This window comes from Mobula birostris, chromosome 4, assembly GCF_030028105.1.
Source record: "Mobula birostris isolate sMobBir1 chromosome 4, sMobBir1.hap1, whole genome shotgun sequence".
Taxonomy (NCBI): domain Eukaryota; kingdom Metazoa; phylum Chordata; class Chondrichthyes; order Myliobatiformes; family Myliobatidae; genus Mobula; species Mobula birostris.
The window spans coordinates 105,309,466-105,335,696 of NC_092373.1; the positions used below are offsets into that span (position 1 = coordinate 105,309,466).

A 26,231-nucleotide genomic window follows, 5' to 3' on the forward strand; every position below is an offset into this window, starting at 1 on the left:
AGCCACGCATTTATCCTCCACCTCATCGCATTCCTACTCTCACTGTCGCATGGCACAGGTAGTAATCCCGAGATTACCACCTTTGCGGTCCTTTTTCTCAACTCCCTTCCTAGCTCCCTATATTCTCCTTTCAGGACCTCATCCCTTTTCCTACCTATGTCATTGGTACCTATATGTACCACGACCTCTGGCTCCTCACCCTCCCACTTCAGGATATCTTGGACACGATCAGAAATATCCCGGACCCTGGCACCAGGGAGGCAGACTACCATCCGGGTCTCTGGACTGCGTCCACAGAATCGCCTATCTGACCCCCTTACTATTGAGTCCCCTATCACAACTGCCCTCCTCTTCCTTGCCCTACCCTTCTGAGCTACAGGGCCAGACTCTGTGCCGGAGGCACGGCCACTGTCGCTTCCTACTATGATCACTCTTTCCAAGAGAATCCCTGACTATAAGATTGCACAGGACGAGATCTAAGATAGTATTTTCCCTTGTAGGTTTATTAACATGCTGCTCAAGAAAGCCATCACGGATACATTCCATGAGGTCCTCCTCAAGACTTCCTTGATCAATCTGATTCACCCAATTTATGTGGAAGTTAAAATCCCCCATGACAACTGCCATTCTGTTCTTACAAGCCTCAGTTATTTCTTGGTTAATCACCTCTGCCACTGCAATATTTATATTAGGTGACCTGTAGACAACACACACCAGTGATTTTTTCCCTTTACTGTTCTTAATCTCTACCCAGATGGACTCAACATTCTGCTTCATAGATATTATATCGTCTCTCACAATTGCCCGGATCTCAACCCTAATCAAGAGCGCCACCCCACCTCCTCTGCCTTCCTGCCTATCTTTCCATATTACCTGATACCCTTGGATACTTAATTCCCAGTCATTTCCAATTTGCAACCAGGTTTCTGTAATGGCCACTAAATCATGTGCCTTGGTACTGATCTGTGCCACAAGTTCACTAACCTTGTTTCTAATACTACGGGCATTTAGATAAAGTGCCCTGATACTCATTGTCCTTATAGAATCTAGTGACCTATGCAATTTTGGCTTTTTAATTTTATGCACTCTACTCTTACTTTTTTCTTCACTAGCTCTAGCTTTGGTCTCTGCATCACTTCCCTCCAGGGTAGTAATCTCGGGATTGCTACCTGTGCCATGTGCTAGCGAGGGCAAGAATAGTAGGATCAGGCAGATGAATGCGTGGCTGAGAGACTGGTGCAGGGGGCAGGGCTTCAGATTCTTGGACAATTGGGATCTCTTCTGGGGGAAGTATGACCTGGTCAGAAAGGACAGTTTACACCTGAACCCGAAGGGAGCCAATATCCTGGCAGAAAAGTTTAATAGAGCTATTAAGGAGGGTTTAAACAAATTTGGCAGGGGAATGGGAACCGGAATGATAGAGCGGTGGAAGGGGAAAACAGAAATAAATCTAAGATAGTGAGCAGTAAAGATGTCAGGAAGGACAAGCAGGTGATGGGACAAATTTGTAGCCATTGGGATGAGTTGCAGTGCAATAAAGTTGCAGTGAAATCAAAGCGTAAAGTACCAAATACTGGTTCTAAGGTGTTATACTTAAATGCACGCCTACAGCTACAGATTGGCAGGTATGATATTGTGGCCATCACTGAGAAAGGATGCACGTCTCTGGGAGCTGAACATCCAAGGATACACGATGTATCGGAAGGATAGCAAGGTAGGCAGAGGGGGAGGCATGGCTTTATTGGTAAGAAATGATATTAAATCATTAGAAAGAGGTGATATAGGATCGGAAGGGGCAGAATCTTTATGGGTTGAGCTAAGAAACTGCAGGGATAAAAGGACCCTGATGGCAGTTATTTATAGGCCTCCAAACAGCTGCAGTGATGTGGACTGCAATTACAACAGGAAATAGAAAAGGCTTGTCAGAAGGGCAGTGTTATGATAATTGTGGGGGATTTTAGCATGTGAGTGGATTGAGAAAATCAGGTCGGCACTGGATCTCAAGAGAGAGAATTTGTAGAATGTCTGCGAAATGGCTTTTTAGACCTGCTTGTTGTTGAGCCCACTAGGGGATCGGATGTACTGGATTGGGTATTGTGGAACGAACTAGAGGTGATTAGAGAGATTGAGGTGAAGGAACCCTTAGGAGGCAGTAATCATAACATGATTGAGTCCACTGTGAAATTTGAAAAGGAGAAGCCGAAATCTGATGTGTCGGTATTTCAGTGGAGTAAAGGAAATTACAGTGGCATGAGAGAGGAACTGGCCAAAGTTGACTGGAAAGGGACACTGGCGGGAAAAATGGCAGAACAGCAGTGGCTGGAGTTTATGCGAGAAGTGCAAGACAGGTATATTCCAAAAAAGAAGAAATTTTCAAGTGGAAAAAGGATGCAACCGTGGTTGACAAGAGAAGTCAAAGCCAAAGTTAAAGCAAAGGAGAGGGTATACAAGGAAGCAAAAATTAGTGGGAAGACAGAGGATTGGGAGGTTTTTAAAACCTTACAAAAGAAGGTCACTAAGAGGGAAAAGATTATATATGAAAGGAAGCCAGCAAATAATATCAAAGAGGATACTAAAAGCATTTTCAAGTATATAAAGAGTAAAAGACAGGTGAGAGTAGATTTAGGACCAATAGAAAATGATGCTGGAGAAATTGTAATGGGAGATAAGGAGATGGCGGAGGAACTGAACAAGTATTTTGCATCAGTCTTCACTGAGGAAGACATCAGCAGTATTCCGGACACTCAAGGGTGGCAGTGAAGAGATGTGTACGCAGTCACAATTACAACAGAGAAAGTACTCAGGAAGCTGAATAGTCTAAAGGTAGATAAATCTCCCGGACCAGATGGAATGCACCCGCGTGTTCTGAAGGAAGTAGCTGTGGAGATTGCGGAGGAATTAGCGATGATCTTTCAAAAGTCGATAGATTCTGGCATGGTTCTGGAGGATTGGAAGATTGCAAATGTCACTCCGCTATTTAAGAAGGGGGCAAGGAAGCAAAACGGAAATTATAGACCTGTTAGCTTGACATCGGTGGTTGGGAAGTTGTTGGAGTCGATTGTCAAGGATGAGGTTACAGAGTACCTGGAGGCATATGACAAGATAGGCAGAACTCAGCATGGATTCCTTAAAGGAAAATCCTGCCTGATAAACCTATTACAATTTTTTGAGGAAATTACCAGTATGCTAGACAAGGGAGATGCAGTGGATGTTGTATATTTGGATTTTCAGAAGGCCTTTGACAAGGCGTCACACATGAGGCTGCTTAACAAGATAAGAGCACATGGAATTTTGGGAAAGTTACATATGTGGATAGAGAGTTGGCTGATCGGCAGGAAACAGAGATGGCTTTGTGGCTAAGTTTGCTGACGATATGAAGATAGGTGGAGGGGCCAGTAGTACTGAAGAAACAGAGAGTCTGTAGAGAGACTTGGATAGATTGGAAGAATGGGCAAAGAAGTGGCAAATGAAATACAATATTGGAAAGTGTATGGTTATGCACTTTGGCAGAAGAAATAAACGGGCAGACTATTATTTAAATGGGGAAAGAATTCAAAGTTCTGAGATGCAACGGGACTTGGGAGTCCTCGTACAGGATACCCTTAAGGTTAACCTCCAGGTTGAGTCGTTAGTGAAGAAGGCAAATGCAATGTTTGCATTCATTTCTAGGTGAATAGAGTATAGGAGCAGGGATGTGATTTTGAGGCTGTGTAAGACACTGGTGAGACCTGACTTGGAGTACTGTGAGCAGTTTTGGTCTCCTTATTTAAGAAAGGATGTGCTGACGTTGGAGAGGGTACAGAGAAGATTCACTACAATGATTCTGGGAATAAGAGGGTTAACATATGAGGAACGTTTGTCCACTCTTGGACTGTATTCCTTGGAGTTTAGAAGAATGAGGGGAGACCTCATAGAAACATTTCAAATGTTGAAAGGCATGGACTCGATGGGCCGAATGGCTGCCTTCTGCTCCTTTGTCTTATGGTCTTATGGTCTCTTCTTTTCTATGTGCGTTCCTATCCCCCTGCCATATTAGCCTAAAGCCTCCCCAACAGCACTAGTGAACAATCACCTTCGGACATCGATCCCAGCCCTGCCCAGATGTAGACCGTCCAGAAGGTACTAGTCGCACCTCCGCCAGAAGTGGTTAAAATGCCCCAAAAATCTGAAACCCTCCTTCCTGCACCACCGCTCAAGCCACATATTCTGGATATAGCTATCCTGGTATTCCAACTCTAACACGTGGCTAACACGTGGCTCCGGTAATAATCCTGAGATGATTACCTTTGAGGTCTTACTCTTTAATTTATCTCCTAGCTCCCTAAATTCAGCTTCTGGGACCTCATCAAGCTTTCTTCCTATATCGTTAGTACCTACATGCACCACAACAGCTGGCTGCTCACCCTCCCCTTTCAGAATGCCCTGCAGCCTGTCGGAGATCTCTCGGAGATATCTCTGACCCTTGCACCCGGGAGACAACACACCATACGGGAGTCTCGTTTGCGGCTACAGAAACTCCTCTCTATTCCCCTTACCATGGAATCCCCTACCACAACAGCTCTGCCACGCTTTTTCTTGCCCTCATGCACAGCTGAGCCACCCATGGTGCCATGATCCTGGCTACTGCTGCCTTCACCTGATGAGCCATCACCCCCAACAGACTCCAAAGCAGTATATCTGTTTTGGAGGGAGATGACCGCAGGAGACCCCTGTACTACCTTCCCGCTACTACTCTTCCTGTTGGTCAGCCATTCCCTATCTTTCCTTAGATCCTTAAACTGCGGTGTGACCAACTCACTAACTGTGCTATCCACAACATTCTCAGCATCTCGGATGCTCCAAAATGAGCCCATGTGCAGCTCCAGTGCCGCCATGCGGTCTATCAGGAGCTGCAGCTGGACACATTTCCTGCACATGTGGTCTTCAGGGACACTGTCAGCCTCCCTGAGTTCCCACATGTCACAGGAGGAGCATGGCATGGGTCTGAGCTCACCTGCCATGACAGAGCAACCGAAGAGGACCACGGGAGAAAAGAAAGAGGGGAAGTCGAAGACTGTTATTTCTGAGTCCCTGCGAATCAGTTCTTCGCCTTGACCCTTCCTTGCTGAATCCCTATTTGAGCCAAAGCTCTCTCTCTCTGCTACCCTCTCACTCTGCTGCCCACAGTATACAGCGTACACTGCCATTGTTGTCCACCCAGGCGGGGATGACTGGTCCGCGTGGGGGAGAACACTGGGACGGATGATAGTTATGGTTGACCCTGTGTTGATCAACGCATGGCATCTGATGCCCTCCACAACACAGTCCACGTATAAGCCTACCCAGAGGGGCAACAATGGAGGCGTTCTGCTGGAGGATTCGGGTGGCGCTGCCTGATCGGCGTTTCCCGATGGCTGCGCTGGGCTGTGGTGTGGTGCTGGTGCGGGGCAGTCCTGGGCCAAATGTCCTGCCTCACCGCACGGGTAGCAGAGATCGTTTTGTGGCCTGCGACGGGGTCAGCGTGGCGCTGGTCAGACCTGTCTCATGGCTCCTCCTCGTCAGTTTCCTCCTCTTCCTCGGTGACACAAACCTGGGCTCGTGGCATGCGGGGCGACACTAGAACACTTTGGGGGGTGAAGACCGCTTCTGCTCTCTTCGCCTTGTCCAGCGATGATGGTGACGTCAGGCGAACATGCTGCTGAAGGTGCTCTGGCATCAGCGCATTTACAAAGGCGTGGAGGGCAAGCTCACTACAGGAAGAATGTGGAAGCCATAGAAAGGGTGCAGAGGAGATTTACAAGGATGTTGCCTGGATTGGGGAGCATGTTTTATGAGAATAGGTTGATTGAACTCAGCCTTTTCTCCTTGGAGTTTCAAAAGGCTTTTGACAAGGTCCCACACAGGAGATTAGTGTGCAAACTTAAAGCACACGGTATTGGGGGTAAGGTATTGATGTGGATAGAGAGTTGGTTGGCAGACAGGAAGCAAAGAATGGGAATAAACGGGACATTTCAGAATGGCAGGCGGTGACTAGTGGGGTACGGCAAGGCTCAGTGCTGGGACCCCAGTTGTTTACAATATATATTAATGACTTGGATGAGGGAACTAAATGCAGCATCTCCAAGTTTGCGGATGACACGAAGCTGGGCGGCAGTGTTAGCTGTGAGGAGGATGCTAAGAGGATGCAGGGTGACTTCGATAGGTTAGGTGAGTGGGCAAATTCATGGCAGATGCAATTTAATGTGGATAAATGTGAAGTTATCCACTTTGGTGGCAAAAACAGGAAAACAGATTATTATCTGAATGGTGGCCGATTAGGAAAAGGGGAGGTGCAATGAGACCTGGGTGTCATTATACACCAGTCATTGAAAGTGGGCATGCAGGTACAGCAGGCGGTGAAAAAGGCGAATGGTATGCTGGCATTTATAGCAAGAGGATTCGAGTACAGGAGCAGGGAGGTACTACTGCAGTTGTACAAGGCCTTGGTGAGACCACACCTGAAGTATTGTGTACAGATTTGGTCCCCTAATCTGAGGAAAGACATCCTTGCCATAGAGGGAGTACAAAGAAGGTTCACCAGATTGATTCCTGGGATGGCAGGACTTTCATATGATGAAAGACTGGATGAACTAGGCTTATACTCGTTGGAATTTAGAAGATTGAGGGGGGGATCTGATTGAAACGTATAAAATCCTAAAGGGATTGGACAGGCTAGATGCAGGAAGATTGTTCCTGATGTTGGGGAAGTCCAGAACGAGGGGTCACAGTTTGAGGATAAAGGGGAAGCCTTTTAGGACCGAGATTAGGAAAAACTTCTTCACACAGAGAGTGGTGAATCTGTGGAATTCTCTGCCACAGGAAACAGTTGAGGCCAGTTCATTGGCTATATTTAAGAGGGAGTTAGATATGGCCCTTGTGGCTAAAGGGATCAGGGGGTATGGAGGGAAGGCTGGTGCAGGGTTCTGAGTTGGATGATCAGCCATGATCATACTGATTGGCGGTGCAGGCTCGAAGGGCCGAATGGCCTTCTCCTGCACCTATTTTCTATGTTTCTATGTTGTAGCTCTTCAATCTCCTCGTCGAACCCACATCCCACTCCTGACACCAATGGTGCAAGCATTTGGTGCATAATGACAGACGAGGAAGCTCTTTAACTCAACAACGGTTTTATTGTGATAGACACAAAACAGACCAGACACCATGACCCAAAGAGTGAACCCAACCAATCTCACTCCAACGGGGGAGCTGACCATCACACACCCCGGTTACAGTCAGGGTGACCCACAAATACACAAGCAAATAACTGTATGACCCAAGCTAAGATGTAACAATAAATGAACTGGAACTTCCCACCCACCATAATCTCATAAAAGCATTTTAACACAAGAACAATAAACAACACTGGTCATTAGAAATGCTGGGGTGGGCTGTCGACCATGCCCCCACCCAAAGCGTCACAATATACTCCCAAGTGCAACCTCACCAGAGTCCTGTACAACCAAACCATGATGTACCAAATTTTATAGTCAATGCCTGACTGATGAAGTTCAACACCCTGTTTTCCTATGACTGCCTTTTCAGTGAATGCTGCACTTGTACTCTAAGATCCCACTGTTCTTCAATACTGCACAGAGCCCTACCTGGATTTAACCTGATGTGCACGCAGATCAAAGCCCTCCATCCATGTACCTATCCAAATGTTCAAATTGAACCTGCTTCACTTGTGCTGGCAGCTTATTGCACACGTTCATCACCTTCTGAGTGAAGAAGTTTCCCTTCATGTTCCCTTTAAACATTTTACCTTTCACCCTTAACCCATGAACTCCAGTTGTGGACTCACACAACACTTCATTATTTTGTATACTTCTATCAAAACTTTCTTCAATCTTATATGTTCTAGGGAATAAAATTCAAAACTATAACTCAGGTCTTCAAATCCCAGCAACACCCTTGTAATTTTTCTTTGCACTTTTTTAATCTTATTTACATCTTTCCTGTAGGTTGCTTTACATTAAGCTCCCTATTAAGATTTAAATTATTACACAACACCCAGTAGCCTCAAGCACAAGCTACTCTAAAAAGCCATCTCATAGGCATTCAACAAATTCCCTCTCTTGCAGTCTGACACCAACCTGACTTTCCCAATACCCTTGCATATTACACTTGTGTCATTACTCTTTTCCAGCTCCCTTTGCAATCTTAACCCCACATCTTGACTACTATTTGGAAGTATACTAGGCAACAGGGTGACCTGTTGGGGCACCCTTTGAGAGGAGGGTAGTGCAGTCTGATGTGACCAGAATGAACATTAAATTTTCCTGAATGCTATTGGTATCACTTTACTTTGGAAATTGAAGAAGAAACCCTCATTTTATTAAAGAAGAACGATACGTAGCAAGGCAAAAAGAGCTCCTCCTCATTTAACGAAGGATACTTTTGATGGCATCATTTCTAGATGATCTGCCACCCTTGTGCCTCTTCTTGTCATTCTGGAGACATGCAGTCCTTTCATCCACTGTCTCTGCGAAGCAGTAACACCAGAGCCTCTAGGATGCTGATAATTCTTGATGATGTGGTTGGCGCTCTCCTAAATGGACGTGATATAGTCACGCTGTCCTTTGACTGCAGCAAAGGGTTTGATGGGTGTCTCAAAGTACGTCATTGCAATAAAATTTAATTATCTCTTATTGATGGATGGCAGTTTGATCTGTCCCAATTCTGCACGTGGTGATGGTGATTAGCAGAAAGTGGCCACTCGAAATAGAGATGCCCTGCCCTTTTGCTCCGGTTGGTGTCACTGCTGTGAGCATCGTGAGTCACTTTTGAGGCTGGCCGTGCGTAAGCGTCGTGTCGCGTTGTTGTTTCGACTGGCTGACATCGGCTCTCGGGTGAAAGCGGGGCTGTTAATTTTGGCAAGTGAGCAATTTTATGCTAATATATAACCCTGACCTTTGCCTGCATTCTGTAAGTTAGCGCATTTTCAGTTGATTTAGCCAAAAATAGTGCCGCTGTAATAGGACCATAAGATAATAAGACAAAGGAGCAGAAGTCGGCCATTCGGCCCATTGAGTCTGCTCTGCCATTTTATCATGAGCTGATCCATTCTCCTATTTAGTCCCACTCCCCCGCCTTCTCACCATAACCTTTGATGCCCTGGCTACTCAGATACCTATCAATCTCTGCCTTAAATACACCCAATACACCCTTTGCTGCAGTCAAAGGACAGCGTGACTATATCACGTCCATTTAGGAGAGCGCCAACCACAGCATCAAGAATTATCAGCATCCTAGAGGCTCTGATGTTACTGCTTCGCAGAGACAGTGGATGAAAGGACTGCATGTCTCCAGAATGACAAGAAGAGGCACAAGGGTGGCAACAAATTCCATAGATTCACCACCCTCTGACTAAAAAACATTTCTTCGCATTTCTATTCTGAATGGGCACCCTTCAGTCCTTAAGTCATGCCCTCTCGTACTAGACTCCCCAGTCATGGGAAACAACTTTGCCACGTCCACTCTGTCCATGCCTTTCAACATTCGAAATGTTTCTATGAGGTCTCCCCTCATTCTTCTAAGCTCCAAGGAATACAGTCCCAAGAGCGGACAAATGTTCCTCATATGTTAACCCTCTCATTCCCGGAATCATTCAAGTGAATCTTCTCTGTACCCTCTCCAACGTCAGCACATCCTTTCTTAAATAAGGAGACCAAAACTGCCCACAGGACTCCAAGTGAGGTCTCACCAGTGCCTTATAGAGCCTCAACATCGCATCCCTGCTCCTGTACGCTATTCCTCTAGAAATGAATTCCAACATTGCATTCGCCTTCAGCCTGGAGGTTAACTTTAAGGGTATCCTGTACGAGGACTCCCAAGTCCCGTTGCATCTCAGAACTTTGAATTCTTTCCCCATTTAAATAATAGTCTGCCCATTTATTTTTTCTGCCAAAGTGCATAACCATACACTTTCCAACATTGTACTTCATTTGCCACTTCTCTGCCCATTCTTCCAATCTATCCAAGTCTCTCTGCAGATTCTCCGTTTCCTCAGCACTACCGGCCCCTCCACCTATCTTCATATCGTCAGCAAACTTAGCCACAAAGCCATCTATTCCATAATCCAAATCATTGATGTACAATGTAAAAAGAAGCGGCCCCAACACTGACGCCTGTGGAACACCATTGGTAACCGGCAGCCAACCAGAATAGGATCCCTTTATTCCCACTCTCTGTTTCCTGCCAATCAGCCAACACTCTATCCACGTATGTAACTTTCCTGTAATTCCATGGACTGTTATCTTGTTAAGTAGCCTCACTCATGGCACCTAGTCAAAGGCCTTCTGAAAATCCAAATATACAACATCCACTGCATCTCCCTTGTCTAGCCTACTGATAATTTCCTCAAAAAATTATAATAGGTTTGTCAGGCGGATTTTCCTTTAAGGAACCCATGCTGAGTTCTGCCTATCTTGTCATATGCCTCCAGGTACTCTGTAACCTCATCCTTGACAATCGACTCCAACAACTTCCCAACCACCGATGTTAAGCTAACAGGTCTATAAATTCCTTTTTGCTTCCTTGCCCCCTAATGCACCATTTGCGCTAATTAGAGGTCACAAACACACAAACGGCATGAGGGTTTTAGTAGTATATAGATATATGATTCCTGTAATGGTTTTATTTTACCATTGCACTTTCCTAACTATCTGTCCCACTGAGTATAGAGCCCCCTATTACTGCTGCCATCCTCTTCAGTTCCCTACCCCTCCGAGCCACAGGGCCAGACTCAGTGCCAGAGGCACTATCTGACTTTCCTCCTTCAGTCACCCATTTATCTGTCTCCTGTAGCCTTGGGGTGACTAACTCCCTGTGTCTTCCTCCACTACCACCTCTTGCAGCTCATCCAGATAGTCACTATTATGTGTGGGGGAGAGTTCTTCTAAATTTCTCCCCTCTTGCCATCTGGTTCTAGACTCCCAAGCCCTAGGAAAAATAATTTATTTGTCCTGTCAGTGTACCTCATAATTTTGTAGAACATAGTAACATCACCCTTCAATGTACTATATTCCACTGAGAGTAAACCCAGCTTATCTAATATTTACACGAGATGCTGGAAATCCAGAGCAACATTCAAAATGCTGGAGGAATTCAGCTGTCAGGCAGCATCTTTGGGGAGGAATAAAGGGTTGACATTTTTCATCTGGACACATGCTATTGTGAATTCTAAGCTAAAGTGCCTAGTCAGATCTTCCCGTTATCATGGTGCAATTCCAAGTTGATTTATTGCAGATTAAGTCAATTTTACGGTTGTACAGTGGTGAAATCGTATACCATGCAATTCAATTTCTAGATGTATTTAGCAATTTTTTTCAAATATGAAAAGAAACAATAGCACATCAACATCTCAGCACAGTAAAATATCTTTAAATCCCTGCAACTCCTTAACCTGGTCAAGTCAGCATGGGATACACGATTAGATTCTGTAGACCAGAACTACACTTCAGCATCAGCTAATGCAGCACGTACTCAAATTTATTTTAAAATCAGACCAGAGGCATTGCAGAAAACTCCATTTGACTGAGAATACAATGAAAATTAAAATATTTGAAATTATGTTCTATCCCAACAGACCAAACTAGGCTCTGGGAAGCTTTTGGGACCGAAAGGTGTAGCAGTTGATCGCAATGGCCATATAATTGTGGTGGACAACAAGGCTTGCTGCGTCTTCATTTTCCAGCCTAATGGAAAACTAGTGACAAAATTTGGTAATCGAGGAAATGGTGACAAGCAGTTTGCAGGTACACTTGATGGTAATAGTTGAACCCCCTTTCTTGCCTCTTCTGAACATACAAAGGAATGAAGACAGCATATTCAATACTATTATGTACTAATCTTCACCAAAGTGGTAAATGCATAATTTTGATCATTGTCTCCAATAGCTTATAATCTGAAAGAATGAATCCAAAAATGAAACCTGCAGATGTTCAGCAACTAGTATTCTGGAGAGCAGATGTGGAGGAAAATCTCTTTTGTCAAGTTATATATTGTCTTGTTTGAACGTGAACGTGACAATGAGCATGAATCTTTTAAATCAATCTCTTGTCTCATTCTGCAAATCGTTCAGGTCGTCCTTTGACAAGGGAACCACCATCTATGACCAGTGAAATCATTGTAATGATGATAATAGAAGTTCCAGACTGCGAAAACTGAATAGAATCATTTTAATAGTCAGTGACCACTTTATTAGCTACAGGAGAGGAACATGTGGTCTTCTCCTGCTATGTAGCTCATCTACTTCAATGCTCAAAATGTTATCTGTTCAGAACAGCCCTTCTGCACATCACTGTTGTAACATGTGGTTATAGAGTTAGTCACAGAAGGTACAGCACAGAACTAGGCTCTTTGGCCCATCGAGTGCATGCGGAACCATTTAAACTATCTAGTCAGATAGTTTGGCAGGGGGATGGGAACCAGAATGACAGAGCGGAGGAAGGGGAAAACAGAAATAAATCTAAGATAGTGAGCAGTAAAGATGTCAGGAAAGACAGGCAGGTGATGGGGCAAATTTGTAGCAATTGGGTTGAGTTGCAGTGCAATAAAGTTGCAGTGAAATCAAAGTGAAAAGTATCAAATACTGGTCTTAAGGTGCTATACTTAAATGCACGCAGCATAAGAAATAAAGTGGATGATCTTGTCGTACAGCTACAGATTGGCAGGTATGATATTGCGGCCATCACTGAGACCTGGCTAAAGGATACATGTCTCTGGGAGCTGAACGTCCAAGGATACACGGTGTATTAGAAGGATAGGAAGGTAGGCAGAGGGGGAGGTGTGGCTTTATTGGTAAGAAATGATATTAAATCATTAGAAAGCGGTGATATAGGATCGGAAGGGGCAGAATCTTTATGGGTTGAGCTAAGAAATTGCAGGGGTAAAAGGACCCTGAGGAAGGTTATTTATAGGCCTCCAAACAGCTACAGGGATGTGGACTACAAATTACAACTGGAAATAGAAAAGGCTTGTCAGAAGGGCAGTGTTATGATAATTGTGGGGGATTTTAACATGCGAGTGGATTAGGAAAATCAGGTCGGCACTGGATCTCAAGAGAGAGAATTTATAGAATGTCTGCAAGATGGCTTTTTAGAACAGCTTGTTGTTGAGCCCACTAGGGGATCGGCTCTACTGGCTTGGGTATTGTGTAATGAACCGGAGGTGATTTGAGAGATTGAGGTGAAGGAACCCTTAGGAGGCAGTGATCATAACATGATTGAGTTCACTGTGAAATTTGAAAAAGAGAAGCCGAAATCTGATGCGTCGGTATTTCAGTGGAGTAAAGGAAATTACAGTGGCATGAGAGAGGAACTGGCCAAAGTTGACTGGAAAGGGACGCTGGTGGGAAAGACGGCAGAGCAGCAGTGGCTGGAGTTTATGCGAGAAGTGAGGAGGGTGCAAGACAGGTATATTCCAAAAAAGAAGAAATTTTCGAGTGGAAAAAGGATGCAACTGTGGTTGACAAGAGAAGTCAAAGCCAAAGTTAAAGCAAAGGAGATGGCATACAAGGAAGCAAAAATTAGTGGGAAGACAGAGGATTGGGAAGTTTTTAAAACCTTACAAAAGGAAACCAAGAAGGTCATTAAGAGAGAAAAGATTAACTATGAAAGGAAGCTGGCAAATAATATCAAAGAGGATACTAAAAGCTTTTTCAAGTATATAAAGAGTAAAAGACAGGTGAGAGTAGATATAGGACCAATAGAAAATGATGCTGGAGAAATTGTAATGGGAGATAAGGAGATGGCAGAGGAACTGAATGAGTATTTTGCATCAGTCTTCACTGAGGAAGACATCAGCAGTATACCGGACACTCAACGGTGGCAGGGAAGAGAAGTGTGCGCAGTCACAATTATGACAGAGAAAGTACTCAGGAAGCTGAATAGTCTAAAGGTAGATAAATCTCCTGGACCAGATGAAATGCACCCGCGTGTTCTGAAGGAAGTAGCTGCGGAGATTGCGGAGGCATTAGCGATGATCTTTCAAAAGTCGATAGATTCTGCATGGTTCCGGAAGACTGGAAGATTGCAAATGTCACTCTGCTATTTAAGAAGGGGGAAAGGAAGCAAAAAGGAAATTATAGACCTGTTAGCTTGACATCGGTGGTTGGGAAATTGTTGGAGTCGATTGTCAAGGATGAGGTTACAGAGTACCTGGAGGCATATGACAAGATAGGCAGAACTCAGCATGGATTCCTTAAAGGAAAATCCTGCCTGACAAATCTATTACAATTTTTTGAGGAAATTATCATTTAAAAAAGTGTGTTTTTAAATGATGCTGCTGTAACAAAAGAATTTCCCTCTCAGGATCAATATTTATTATCTTTCCTGTAGATACAGCATGCAATACTCTAAATTAGGCCTCACCAACATCTTGTACAATTTTAGCATTTTCCTTCCAACTCCCATACAATATTTTGATTTATGAAGGCCAATATGACAAAAGCTCCCTATCTGCCTGTAAGGCCACTTTCTAGGAATTTGTATTCCCAGCTCCCTCTGTTCTCTTCAGTGTCCTACCATTCACAACGTCCTAAGCAGCTTTGCCCTCTCAAAGTCCAACACCTTACACCTGTCTGCATTAAATTCTATCTGCCATGCCTATTTTTCCAGCTGATCCAGATCCCTCTGCAAGCCATGATAGCCTTCCTTACTGTTCATTATACCCTCAATCTTGGTGTTATCTACAAATTTGCTGATCCAGATAATCACATTATCATCCAGATCATTGATACAGATGACAAACAACAAAGGACCCAGCACCGATCCTTGTGGCACACCACTAGTCACAACCCTCCAGTCAGAGACAATCATCTACTACCACTCCCTGGCTTCTCCTATGAAGACAATGTTGAATTCAATTTACTACCTCATCTTGAATGCCAGGCGACTAAACCTTTCTGACCAACCTCTCATGTGGGGCCTTTTCAACGGCCTTGTGGGCAACATCTACTGCCTTTGTCATTCATCCGCATTCCTGGTAACATCCTCAAAACATACCGTAAGATTGGTTAGGCATGACCTCCCATGCACAAAGCCATGATGACTATATCTAATCAGGTCCTTTCTATCCAAGTAGTTATAAATCCAGTCTTTCACAATACTTTCCAATAATTTGCCCACTCCTAACATCAGGCTCACCAGCCTATAATTTCCTGGCTGGTTCTTAGAGCCTTTATTTTACTTAGAGATGGAGCACAGTAACAGGCCCTCCTGGTCCGATTAGCCTGCACAGCCTGATCACAACTGTGACCAATTTACAGAATAATGAATACATCTTTCAAATGCGGAAGGAAATATGAGTACCCGAGGAACTAATGCGGTCACAGGAAGAGCAAGCAGACTCCTTACAGACAGCAGTGGGAACTTAACTCGGGTCACTGGGCTCTGATAGTGTTACACTAACTGCTACATTACCATGCCACCTCCCTTCTTGTTTCTTAAAGAACACAACAACATCAAGCTATACTCCAATCCTCTGGCACCTTACCTGTGCTATGGCCTCTCCAGTTTCTAGATCGCATAGGAACCAGGAAAAGACAGCTAAAAGGATTCATAAATGGTCCAACGATAGGAAGTAAAGAGTGACAGTTGAAAGCTGTTTCTCAGGCTGGAGGCATGTAACTAAATATCCTTATTGGGACCCTTGTTGTTTGCAATTTATATAGATGACTTGGAAGTGAATGCATAAGCAATGCTTAGTAAGATTGAGGATGATACGAACATAGGTTGTATCATAGACAGAGAGAAAGGTTACCTAAAATTACAGGGGCATCTTGATCTGCTAAGTAAGTGGGCTGACGATTAGCCTCAATGTTTGGCCTCAAATGGATGACAAGAGGTAAAAGGTAAAAACTGAAGCATTTTGGCACCAGCGCACAATGACTCCTCGGGCAGCATTTCCCAGATAGTCAATCATTTCAGATTTTCTATGTCTTCTACTATTCTTGGTGGAACCTGGGACTTACATTCTCATCCAGATCATTGATATAGATGACAAATAACAATGGACCCAGCACTGATCCCTGTGGCACACCACTAGTCACAGGCCTCCACTCTGAGAAGCAATTCTCTACTACCACTCTTTGGCTTCTTCCATTGAGCCAATGTCTAATCTAATTTACCACCTCTCCATGTATACCTAGCGACTGAATTTTCTTAACTAACCTCCCATGCAGGACCTTGTCAAAGGCCTTACTGAAGTCCATGTAGACAACATCCACTGCCTTCCCTTCATCCACTTTCCTGGTAACCTCCTCGAAAAACTCTAATAGATTGGTCAAACATGACCTACCAAGCACAAAGCCATGTTGACTCTCCCTAATAAGTCCCTGTCCATCCAAATGCTTGTAGATTCTGTCTCTTAGTACTCCCTCCAATAACTTACCCACTACCGACGTCAAACTTACTGGCCTATAATTTCCCGGATTACTTCTCGATCCTTTTTCAAACAACAGAACAACATGAGTCATTCTCCAATCCTCCAGCACCTCACCTGTAGACACCGACATTTTAAATACACCTGCCAGGGCCCCTGCAATTTCAACACTAGTCTCCTTCTCTTTCACCAATCAGCTTCCCAACTCTTTACTGCATCCCTCCCCCTCCCAGTTTTACTTATCACCTTGTGTTTCTTTCTCCCCTCCCTCCACCTTTTAAATCTACTCCTCATCTTTTTTTCTCCAGTCCTGCTGAGGGGTTTCCGTCCCAAACATCGACTGTACTCTTTCCCCATAGATGCTGCTTGGCTTGCTGAGTTCCTCCTCCATTGTGTGTGTTTATTGAGTACAGGGGATGGAATCATAAATAAGAGAAAATCTGCAGACACTGGAAGTCCAAGCAACACACACAAATGGTGGAGAAACTCAGCAGGCCAGGCAGCATCTATGGGAAAGAGTAATGTTGAAGAGATTAATATATAAGACATTGGTGTGGCCTAATTTAGAATATTGTATACAGTTTTGGTCACCTACCTACAGGAAAGATGTAAATAATGTTGAAAAACTGCAGAGAATATTTACAAGGATGTTGCTGAGTCTGGAAGACGTGAGTTATAAGGAGAGATTGAATAGGTTAGGATTATTCCTTGGGATGTAGAAGGTTGAAGGGAGATTTGATAGAGATATATAAAATTATGAGGGGTATTGATAGGGGAAATGCAAACAAGCTTTTTTACTGAGGCAAACACAAGGAAATCTGCAGATGCTGGAAATTCAAGCAACACACACAAAATGCTGGTGGAACGCAGCAGGCCAGGCAGCATCTATAGGAAGAGGGACAGTCGACGTTTCGGGCCGAGACCCTTCTTCAGGACTAACTGAAAGAAGAGATAGTAAGAGATTTGAAAGTGGGAGGGGGAGGGGGAGATCCGAAATGATAGGAGAAGACAGGAGGGGGAGGGATGGAGCTAAGAGCTGGAAAGTTGATTGGCAAGAAGATACAAGGCTGGAGAAGGAAAGGATCATGGGAGGGGAGGTCAAGGGAGAAAGAAAAGGGAAGGGGAGCATCAGAGGAAGATTTAGTAAGAGTGACAGAGGGAGAAAAAGAGAGAAAGAAAGGGGAAAAAAAAATAATAATAAATAAATAAGAGATGGGGTCAGCAGGGGAGGAGGGCCATTAACAGAAGTTAGAGAAGTCAACATTCACACCATCAGGTTGGACGTTACCCAGACGGAATATAAGGTGTTGTTCCTCCAACCTGAGTGTGGCTTCATCTTGACAGTAGAGGAGGCCATGGATGGACGTATCAGAATGGGAATGGGACGTGGAATTGTAATGTGTGGCCACTGGGAGATCCTGCTTTCTATGGCGGACAGAGCTGTCTACTCTACTGAGTTTTCTACTGAGGTTGGGTGGGACTACAAGTAGAGGTCATGATTTGTGTGACTGGTGAAAAGTTTAAAGGGAACATGAGGGGAATCTTCTTCACACAGAGGGCCGTGAGAGTGTGGATGAGCTGCCAGCACAAGCGGTGGATGCAAGCTGGATTTCAATGTTTAAGACAAGTTTGGATGGATATATGGATGTGAGGGGTATGGATGGCTATAGTCTGAGTGCAGGTTGATGTGACCATAAGACCATAAGACAAAGGAGCAGAAGTCAGCCATTCAGCCCATCGAGTCTGCTCCACCCATTTTATCATGAGCTGATCCGTTCTCCCATTTAGTCCCACTCCCCCGCCTTCTCACCATAACCTTTGATGCCATGGCTACTCAGATACCTATCAATCTCTGCCTTAAATACACCCAATGACTTGGCCTCCACTGCTGCCCGTGGCAACAAATTCCATAGATTCACCACCCTCTGACTAAAAAACATTTCTTCACATTTCGGTTCTGAATGGGCACCCTTCAATCCTTAAGTCATGCCCTCTCATACTAGACTCCCCAGTCATGGGAAACAACTTTGCCACATCCGCTCTGTCCATGCCTTTCAACATTCGAAATGTTTCTATCAGGTCTCCCCTCATTCTTCTAAACTCCAAGGAATACAGTCCAAGAGCGGACAAATGTTCCTCATATGTTAACCCTCTCATTCCCGGAATCATTCAAGTGAATCTTCTCTGTACCCTCTCCAATGTCAGCACATCCCTTCTTAAGTAAGGAGACCAAAACTGCCCACAGTACTCCAAGTGAGGTCTCACCAGCACCTCAACATCACATCCCTGCTCCTATACTCTATTCCTCTAGAAATGAATGCCAACATTGCATTCACCTTCTTCACTACTGACTCAACCTGGAGGTTAACTTTAAGGGTATCCTGTACGAGGACTCCCAAGTCCCATTGCATCTCAGAACTTTGAATTCTTTCCCCATTCAAATAATAGTCTGCCCATTTATTTTTTCTGCCAAAGTGCATAACCATACACTTTCCAACATTGTACTTCATTTGCCACTTCTTTGCCCATTCTTCCAATCTATCCAAGTCTCTCTGCAGACTCTCCTGATGGTAAAGGTACCTAGGTTTATAATTCAGGGGGATTGGAGGAAGAATTTTTCTCCCCCCACAGAGGGTGGTTGTAGTCTTAAATGCATTGCTTGAGAAGCTGGTAGAGTCAGATAGTCTTACAACATTTAGGAAGCATCTATATGCTTGAATCACCAAAGTATGGTAAGCTACAGACTAGGTTCCAGTGAATGGATTTGGTAGGTATGGGTACCTGATAGTTAGTGTGGACAAGGTGATCCAGGTTTTGATGCTATGGATCTATAAAACACCCTCAGCATAGCATTGCATGCAAAAACAGGAAGCACATTCAGTGCAATCACAGGTGTACCAGGAAGTGGGGAGAGGGGAATAAAGTTGATTGAGTTGAACTGTTTCGTGTAACCTAGAGAGGAGGACAATGCTCACTCTCACTCAGATTCCTGTGGCCACACCCTTTGATTTTGATCAGCTACCCCTGTCAAACACACAGCATTTCATCTTGCCCAACATTTGGGAGTATCCTCTGAGTAGATGTACCTTAGCCTGTGACCGATGGAGTACTCAATCCAAAGGGCTGCCAAAAAAGTCTTGTGTGTGACCTGCTGATTTTGTGCTGAACCCACTTGCATCCTGCCTGTGACTTCACCCATGAAGACAACCAGACTGCCAATACTAGCTCTGGCCTGTTCCTTTTCAATCGTGGCCAGAGCAGAGTCTTCTTATGTTCCAAGCAACACAACAAAATGCTGGAAGGACTCAGCAGGCGAGACAGCATCTATGAAAAAAAGTGTACAGTTGACATTTCAGCAGGACACACTGAAGGGTCTCAACCCAAAACGTCAACTGTACACGTTTTTTTCATAGAGGCTGCCTGGCTTGCTGAGCTGTTCCAGCATTTTGTGTGTGTTACTTGGATTTTCTCTTGTTTATCATGTTCTAGCTCACCATCTGGATGGTGGCAACTTTGCATGCTTCTTAAACATGTTGTTCACAGTCTTAACCTGCTTTGTTTTGATTCTCTCAGCTTCTGTTGTCAGTTGAGTTCTTCAAGTTCTTTGTGACATTGTGTAAAAAACCCTTGTCAATGTTCAGTGCCACTCTTAGAATTGACAACATGTTTTATTTATTCAGTCCTGTCCCCAGATAGAGTAAAGCCTTCATTATCACATGTAAAGATTAAATCTTGAGAAACAAGCCCTTTGGAATACTGTGTTCATGCTGACTATCGAGTATCACATTCCGTTCATCAACACTTAATCCATTGCCTTCCGTCTTGATGATGCAAGTGCTTTACCAGGTACTAAATTGTTTTGAGAGTACCTCAAAACCAATTGCATAGAGTACAGAACAGGCATGTTCCAGTCAGAAAGAAGGACAGGAATGGCAAGAGAACCTTGGATATTGAGTGAGGTGATGAATTTAGTCAAGAAGTAAAAGGAAGCTAGAATCCAACAGAGCCCTTGAGAATTATTTTTAAAAAGCTGAAAAAGAATTCAAGACAGGAATTAGGAAAGCCAGAAGGAGCTATGAAATGTCCTTGGAAGGCAGGATTAAAGAGAATCCCAAGGGATTCTGTACATACATCAAGAGCAAGAGGATAACCAGGGAGAGGGAGGGACCACTCAAGGATAAAGTGGAACATTTGCTTGGATGCAGAGAATGTGGGTGAGGTCCTTAATAGAACATAGAACATAGAAAACTTACAGCATAATACAGGCCCTTCGGCCCACAATGCTGTACCGAACGTCCTTACCTTAAAAATTACCCAGGGTTACCCATAACCCTCTATTTTTCTAAGCTCCATGTACCTATCCAGGAGTCTCTTCAAAGACCCTACCATATCCGCCTCCACCACCATCACCGGCACACACTCACCAGTCTACATTCACAAACTTAACCCTGACTTAACCTTTCCTGTGGAAAACGGCCAGTGAATGAGTGGGCGAGTGAAGCTTGGAGGCTTTGACTCGAGAGATTCTGGCAGTTTTGGCAGTTGGTCTGTGCAATCAAGTCAATCAAGATTTGAATAGATCAGCAGAAAGCCGTTGATTAGACAATCAATATTTGAATAGCTCAGAAAGCAGCTGATTGGGCAGTCGAGGTCAGGTGACCAAGCATTTTGAAACGCTCGAACAGAGAAATAGAGGGATAGCTCAAGCAAAGCAGCCTGTGGAGAGCGGCCAGTGAAGGAGTGGAGCTTTGAGGCTTTGACTCGAGAGGCTTTGACGAGAAGAGGCGGAGGACAAGCTTGCTTGCAGTTAGTCTTTACGATGCCTCCTGAGATGGTGATGTGCCTCTCATGTGAGATGTGGCAGTCTTGGGGGAATGCTCCTCTCCCACAGAGTCACATCTGCCAGAAGTGCATACGGCTGGGCGACCTGGAAGACCATGTAAGGAATCTGGAGCAGCAGCTGGATGACCTTTGTCTCATAAGGGAGAATGAGGAAGTCACAGATGAGAGCTACAGGGAGGTAGTCACACCTAGGCTGTCGGAAGCAGGTCGTTGGGTGACAGTCAGAGGGGGGAAGCGAAGGTGAGCAGACAGGTAGTGCAGAACATTCCTGTAGCCATTCCCCTGAATAATAAGTTTACCGTCCTGGATATTTTTTGCGTCTGTATTTACTAAGGAAGCTGGCATGAAATCTATGGAATTGAGGGAATCAAGTAGTGAGACCATGGAAACTGTACAGATTGAAAAGGAGGAGTTGCTTGCTGTCTTGAGGAAAATTAAAGTGAATAAATCCCTGGGACCTGACAGGGTGTTCCCTCGGACCTTGAAGGAGACTAGTGTTGAAATTGCGGGGGCCCTGGCAGAAATATTTAAAATGTCGCTGTCTACGGGTGAAGTGCCGGAGGATTGGAGAGTGGCTCATGTTGTTCCGTTGTTTAAAAAAGGATCGAAAAGTAATCCGGGAAGTTATAGGCTGGTGAGTTTAACGTCAGTAGTAGGTAAGTTATTGGAGGGAGTACTAAGAGACAGAATCTACAAGCATTTGGATAGACAGGGGCTTATTAGGGAGAGTCAACATGGCTTTGTGCGTGGTAAGTCATGTTTGACCAATCTGTTGGAGTTTTTCAAGGAGGTTACCAGGAAAGTAGATGAAGGGAAGGCAGTGGATATTGTCTACATGGACTTCAGTAAGGCCTTTGACAAGGTCCGGCATGGGAGGTTAGTTAGGAAAATTCAGTCGCTAGGTATACATGGAGAGGTGGTAAATTGGATTAGACATTGGCTCAAAGGAAGAAGCCATAGAATGGTGGTAGAGAATTGCTTCTCTGAGTGGAGGCCTGTGACTAGTGGTGTGCCACAGGGATCAGTGCTGGGTCCATTGCTATTTGTCATCTATATCAATGACCTGGATGATGATGTGGTAAATTGGATCAGCAAGTTTGCTGATGATACAAAGATTGGAGGTGTAGTAGACAGTAAGGAAGGTTTTCAGAGCCTGCAGAGGGACTTGGACCAGCTGGAAAATGGGCTGAAAAATGGCAGATGGAGTTTAATACTGACAAGTGTGAGGTATTGCACATTGGAAGGACAAACCAACGTAGAACATACAGGGTTAATGATAAGGCACTGAGGAGTGCAGTGGAACAGAGGGATCTGGGAATACAGATACAAAATTCCCTAAAAGTGTCGTCACAGGTAGATAGGGTTGTAAAGAGAGCTTTTGGTACATTGGCCTTTATTAATCGAAGTATTGAGTATAAGAGCTGCAATGTTATGATGAGGTTGTATAAGGCATTGGTGAGGCCGAATCTGGAGTATTGTGTTCAGTTTTGGTCACTGAATTACAGGAAGGATATAAATAAGGTTGAAAGAGTGCAGAGAGGTTTACAAGGATGTTGCCGGGACTTGAGAAACTCAGTTACAGAGAAAGGTTGAATAGGTTAGGACTTTATTCCCTGGAGCGTAGAAGAATGAGGGGAGATTTGATAGAGGTATATAAAATTATGATGGATATAGATAGAGTGAATGCGAGCAGGCTTTTTCCACTGAGGCAAGGGGAGAAAAAAAAACCAGAGGACATGGGTTAAGGGTGAGGGGGGAAAAGTTTAAAGGGAACGTTAGGGGGGGCTTCTTCACACAGAGACTGGTGGGCGTATGGAATGAGCTGCCAGACGAGGTGGTAAATGCGAGTTCTTTTTTAACATTTAAGAATAAATTGGACAGATACATGGATGGGAGGTGTATGGAGGGATATGGTCCGTGTGCAGGTCAGTGGGACTAGGCAGAAAATGGTTCGGTACAGCCAAGAAGGGCCAAAGGGCCTGTTTCTGTGCTGTAGTTTCTATGGTTCTATGGTTCTACTGTTGGTGGGGATGACCGACCAGGTGTGAGCCACGGTGGCAGGGCCTCCGGCACTGAGTCTGACCTGGTGGTGCAGAAGGGTGGGACGGAGAAGAGGAGAGCCGTCGTCATTGGAGACTCTATAGTCAGGGGAGCAGACAGGAGATTTTGTGGACGTGAGAAGGACACCTGCATGGTTTGTTGCCTCCCGGGTGCCAGGGTACAGGATGTCTCTGACCGGGTGCAGAACATCCTTGTACGAGAGGGAAAGCAACCAGAAGTCGTGATACATGTTGGGACCAACGACATAGGCAGGAAGAGGGATGAGGTCTTGAAGTGTGAGTTTCAGGAACTAGGCAGAAGGCTGAAGAACAGGACCTCAAGGGTGGCATTCTCAGGATTGCTGCCAGTGCTACGTGACAGAGATGGTAAGAATTGGAGGAGATGGCAGTTGAATGCGTGGCTGAGGAGTTGGTGCAGGGAGCAGGGTTTTAGATTTTTGAATCATTGGGATCTCTTCTGCTGAAAGTGGGACCTGTACAGATAGGATGGATTGCACCTGAACTCGAGGGGGACCAATATCCTTGCAGATAGGTTTGTTAGCATGGTTCGGGAGGGTTTAAACTAATTTGCAAGGGGGATGGGACCCAGAGCGATAGAGCAGTGAAAGAAGTGCATGGAGTAAAGCCAGATCTAACATACAGGGAGGCTTTGAGGAAAGAGAAGCAGAATAAACGGTGTAAAGACAGTGAGGTAGAAAGGCTGAAACGTGTGTACCTCAATGCAAGAAGCATCAGGGACAAAGGTGGTGAACTGAGAGTGTGGATACATAGATGGAATTCTGGTGTAGTGGCCATTACAGAGACTTGGCTGGCACCAGGGCAGGAATGGATTCTCAATATTCCTGGAATTCAGTGCTTTAAAAGGGATAGAGAGGGCGGAAAAAGGGGAGGAGGGGTGGCATGACTGCTCAGGGATACTATTATTGCTACAGAAAGGGTGGGTAATGTAGCAGGATCCTCTTCTGAGTCAGTATGGGTGGAAGTCAGGAACAGGATGGGAGCAGTTACTCTATTGGGGGTATTCTATAGGCCCCCTGGCAGTAGCAGAGATACAGAGGAGCAGATTGGGAGGCAGATTTTGGAAAGGTGCAAAAATAACAGGGTTGTTATCATCGGTGACTTTAACTTCCCTAATATTGAGTGGCACCTGATTAGTTCCAAGGGTTTAGATGGGGCAGAGTTTGTTAAGTGTGTCCAGGACAGATTCCTGTCACAGTATGTGGACAGGCTGATTAGGGGGAATGCCATATTAGATCTTGAACCAGGTCAGGTCACAGATCTCTCAGTGGGTGAGCATCTGGGGGATAATGACCACCGCTCCCTGGCCTTCAGCATTATCATGGAAAAGGATAGAATCAGAGAGGATAGGAAAATTTTTAATTGGGGAAGGGCAAGTTATGAGGCTATGAGGCTATAAGGCTAGAACTTGCAGGTGTGAATTGGGATGATGTTTTTGCAGGGAAATGTACTATGGCCATGTGGTCGATGTTTAGAGATCTCTTGCAGGATGTTAGGGATAAATTTGTCCCGGTGAGGACAATAAAGAATGGTAGGGTGAAGGAACCATGGGTGACAAGGGAGGTGGAAAATCTAGTCAGGTGGAAGAAGGCAGCATACATGAGGTTTAGGAAGCAAAGATCAGATGGGTCTATTGAGAAATATAGGGAAACAAGAAAGGAGCTTAAGAAGGGGCTGAGAAGAGCAAGAAGGGTGCATGAGAAGGCCTTGGCAAGTAGGGTAAAGGAAAACCCCAAGGCATTCTTCAATTATGTGAAGAACAAAAGGATGACAGGAGTGAAGGTAGGACCAATTAGAGATAAAGGTGGGAAGATGTGCCTGGAGGCTGTGGAAGTGAGCAAGGTCCTTAATGAATACTTCTCTTCAGTATTCACCAATGAGAGGGAACTTGATGATGGTGAGGACAATATGAGTGAGGTTGATGTTCTGGAGCATGTTGATATTAAGGGAGAGGAGGTGTTGGAGTTGTTAAAATACATTAGGACAGATAAGTCCCCGGGGCCTGACGGAATATTCCCGCGAGGGGAGGGAAGAGATTGCTGAGACTCTGGCTAGGATTTTATGTCCTCGTTGTCCACAGGAATGGTACCGGAGGATTGGAGGGAGGCGAATGTTGTCTCCTTGTTCAAAAAAGGTAGTAGGGATAGTCCGGGTAATTATAGACCAGTGAACCTTACATCTGTGCTGGGAAAGCTGTTGGGAAAGATTCTTAGAGATAGGATTTATAGGCATTTAGAGGATCATGGTCTGATCAGGGACAGTCAGCATGGCTTTGTGAAGGGCAGATTGTTTCTAACAAGCCTGATAGATTTCTTTGAGGAGGTGACCAGGCATATGGATGAGGGTAGTGCAGTGGATGTGATCTATATGGATTTTAGTAAGGCATTTGACAAGGTTCCACATGGTAGACTTATTCAGAAAGTCAGAAGGCATGGGATCCAGGGAAGTTTGACCAGGTGGATTCAGAAATGGCTTGCCTGCAGAAGGCAGAGGGTCGTGGTGGAGGGAGTACATTCAGATTGGAGGATTGTGACTAGTGGTGTCCCACAAGGATCTGTTCTGGGACCTCTACTTTTCATGATTTTTATTAACAACCTGGATGTTGGGTTAGAAGGGTGGGTTGGCAATTTTGCAGACGACACAAAGGTTGGTGGTGTTGTAGATAGTGTAGAGGATTGTCAAAGATTGCAGCGAGACATTGATAAGATGCAGAAGTGGGCTGAGAAGTGGCAGATGGCGTTCAACCTGGAGAAGTGTGAGGTGGTACACTTTGGAAGGACAAACTCTAAGGCAGAGTAGAAAGTAAATGGCAGGATACTTGGTAGTGTGGAGGAGCAGAGGGATCTGGGGGAACATGTCCACAGATCCCTGAAAGTTGCCTCACAGGTAGATAGGGTAGTTAAGAAAGCT

The 26,231-nt window shown here is 44.8% G+C and overlaps 1 protein-coding gene across 3 annotated transcripts in view; it reads left to right on the forward strand.

The window, feature by feature from the left end:
• Positions 1-26,231, forward strand: part of trim2b (tripartite motif containing 2b) — a 227,051-nt gene that overhangs the window by 175,333 nt on the left and 25,487 nt on the right. For 2 of the 3 annotated variants that reach the window (XM_072255852.1, XM_072255853.1), the window contains exon 9: positions 11,606-11,786. In XM_072255852.1, the coding sequence (XP_072111953.1) occupies positions 11,606-11,786 (181 nt within the window). The remainder of the gene's footprint in view (positions 1-11,605; positions 11,787-26,231) is intronic. The other variant, XM_072255854.1, reaches the window with a different exon arrangement.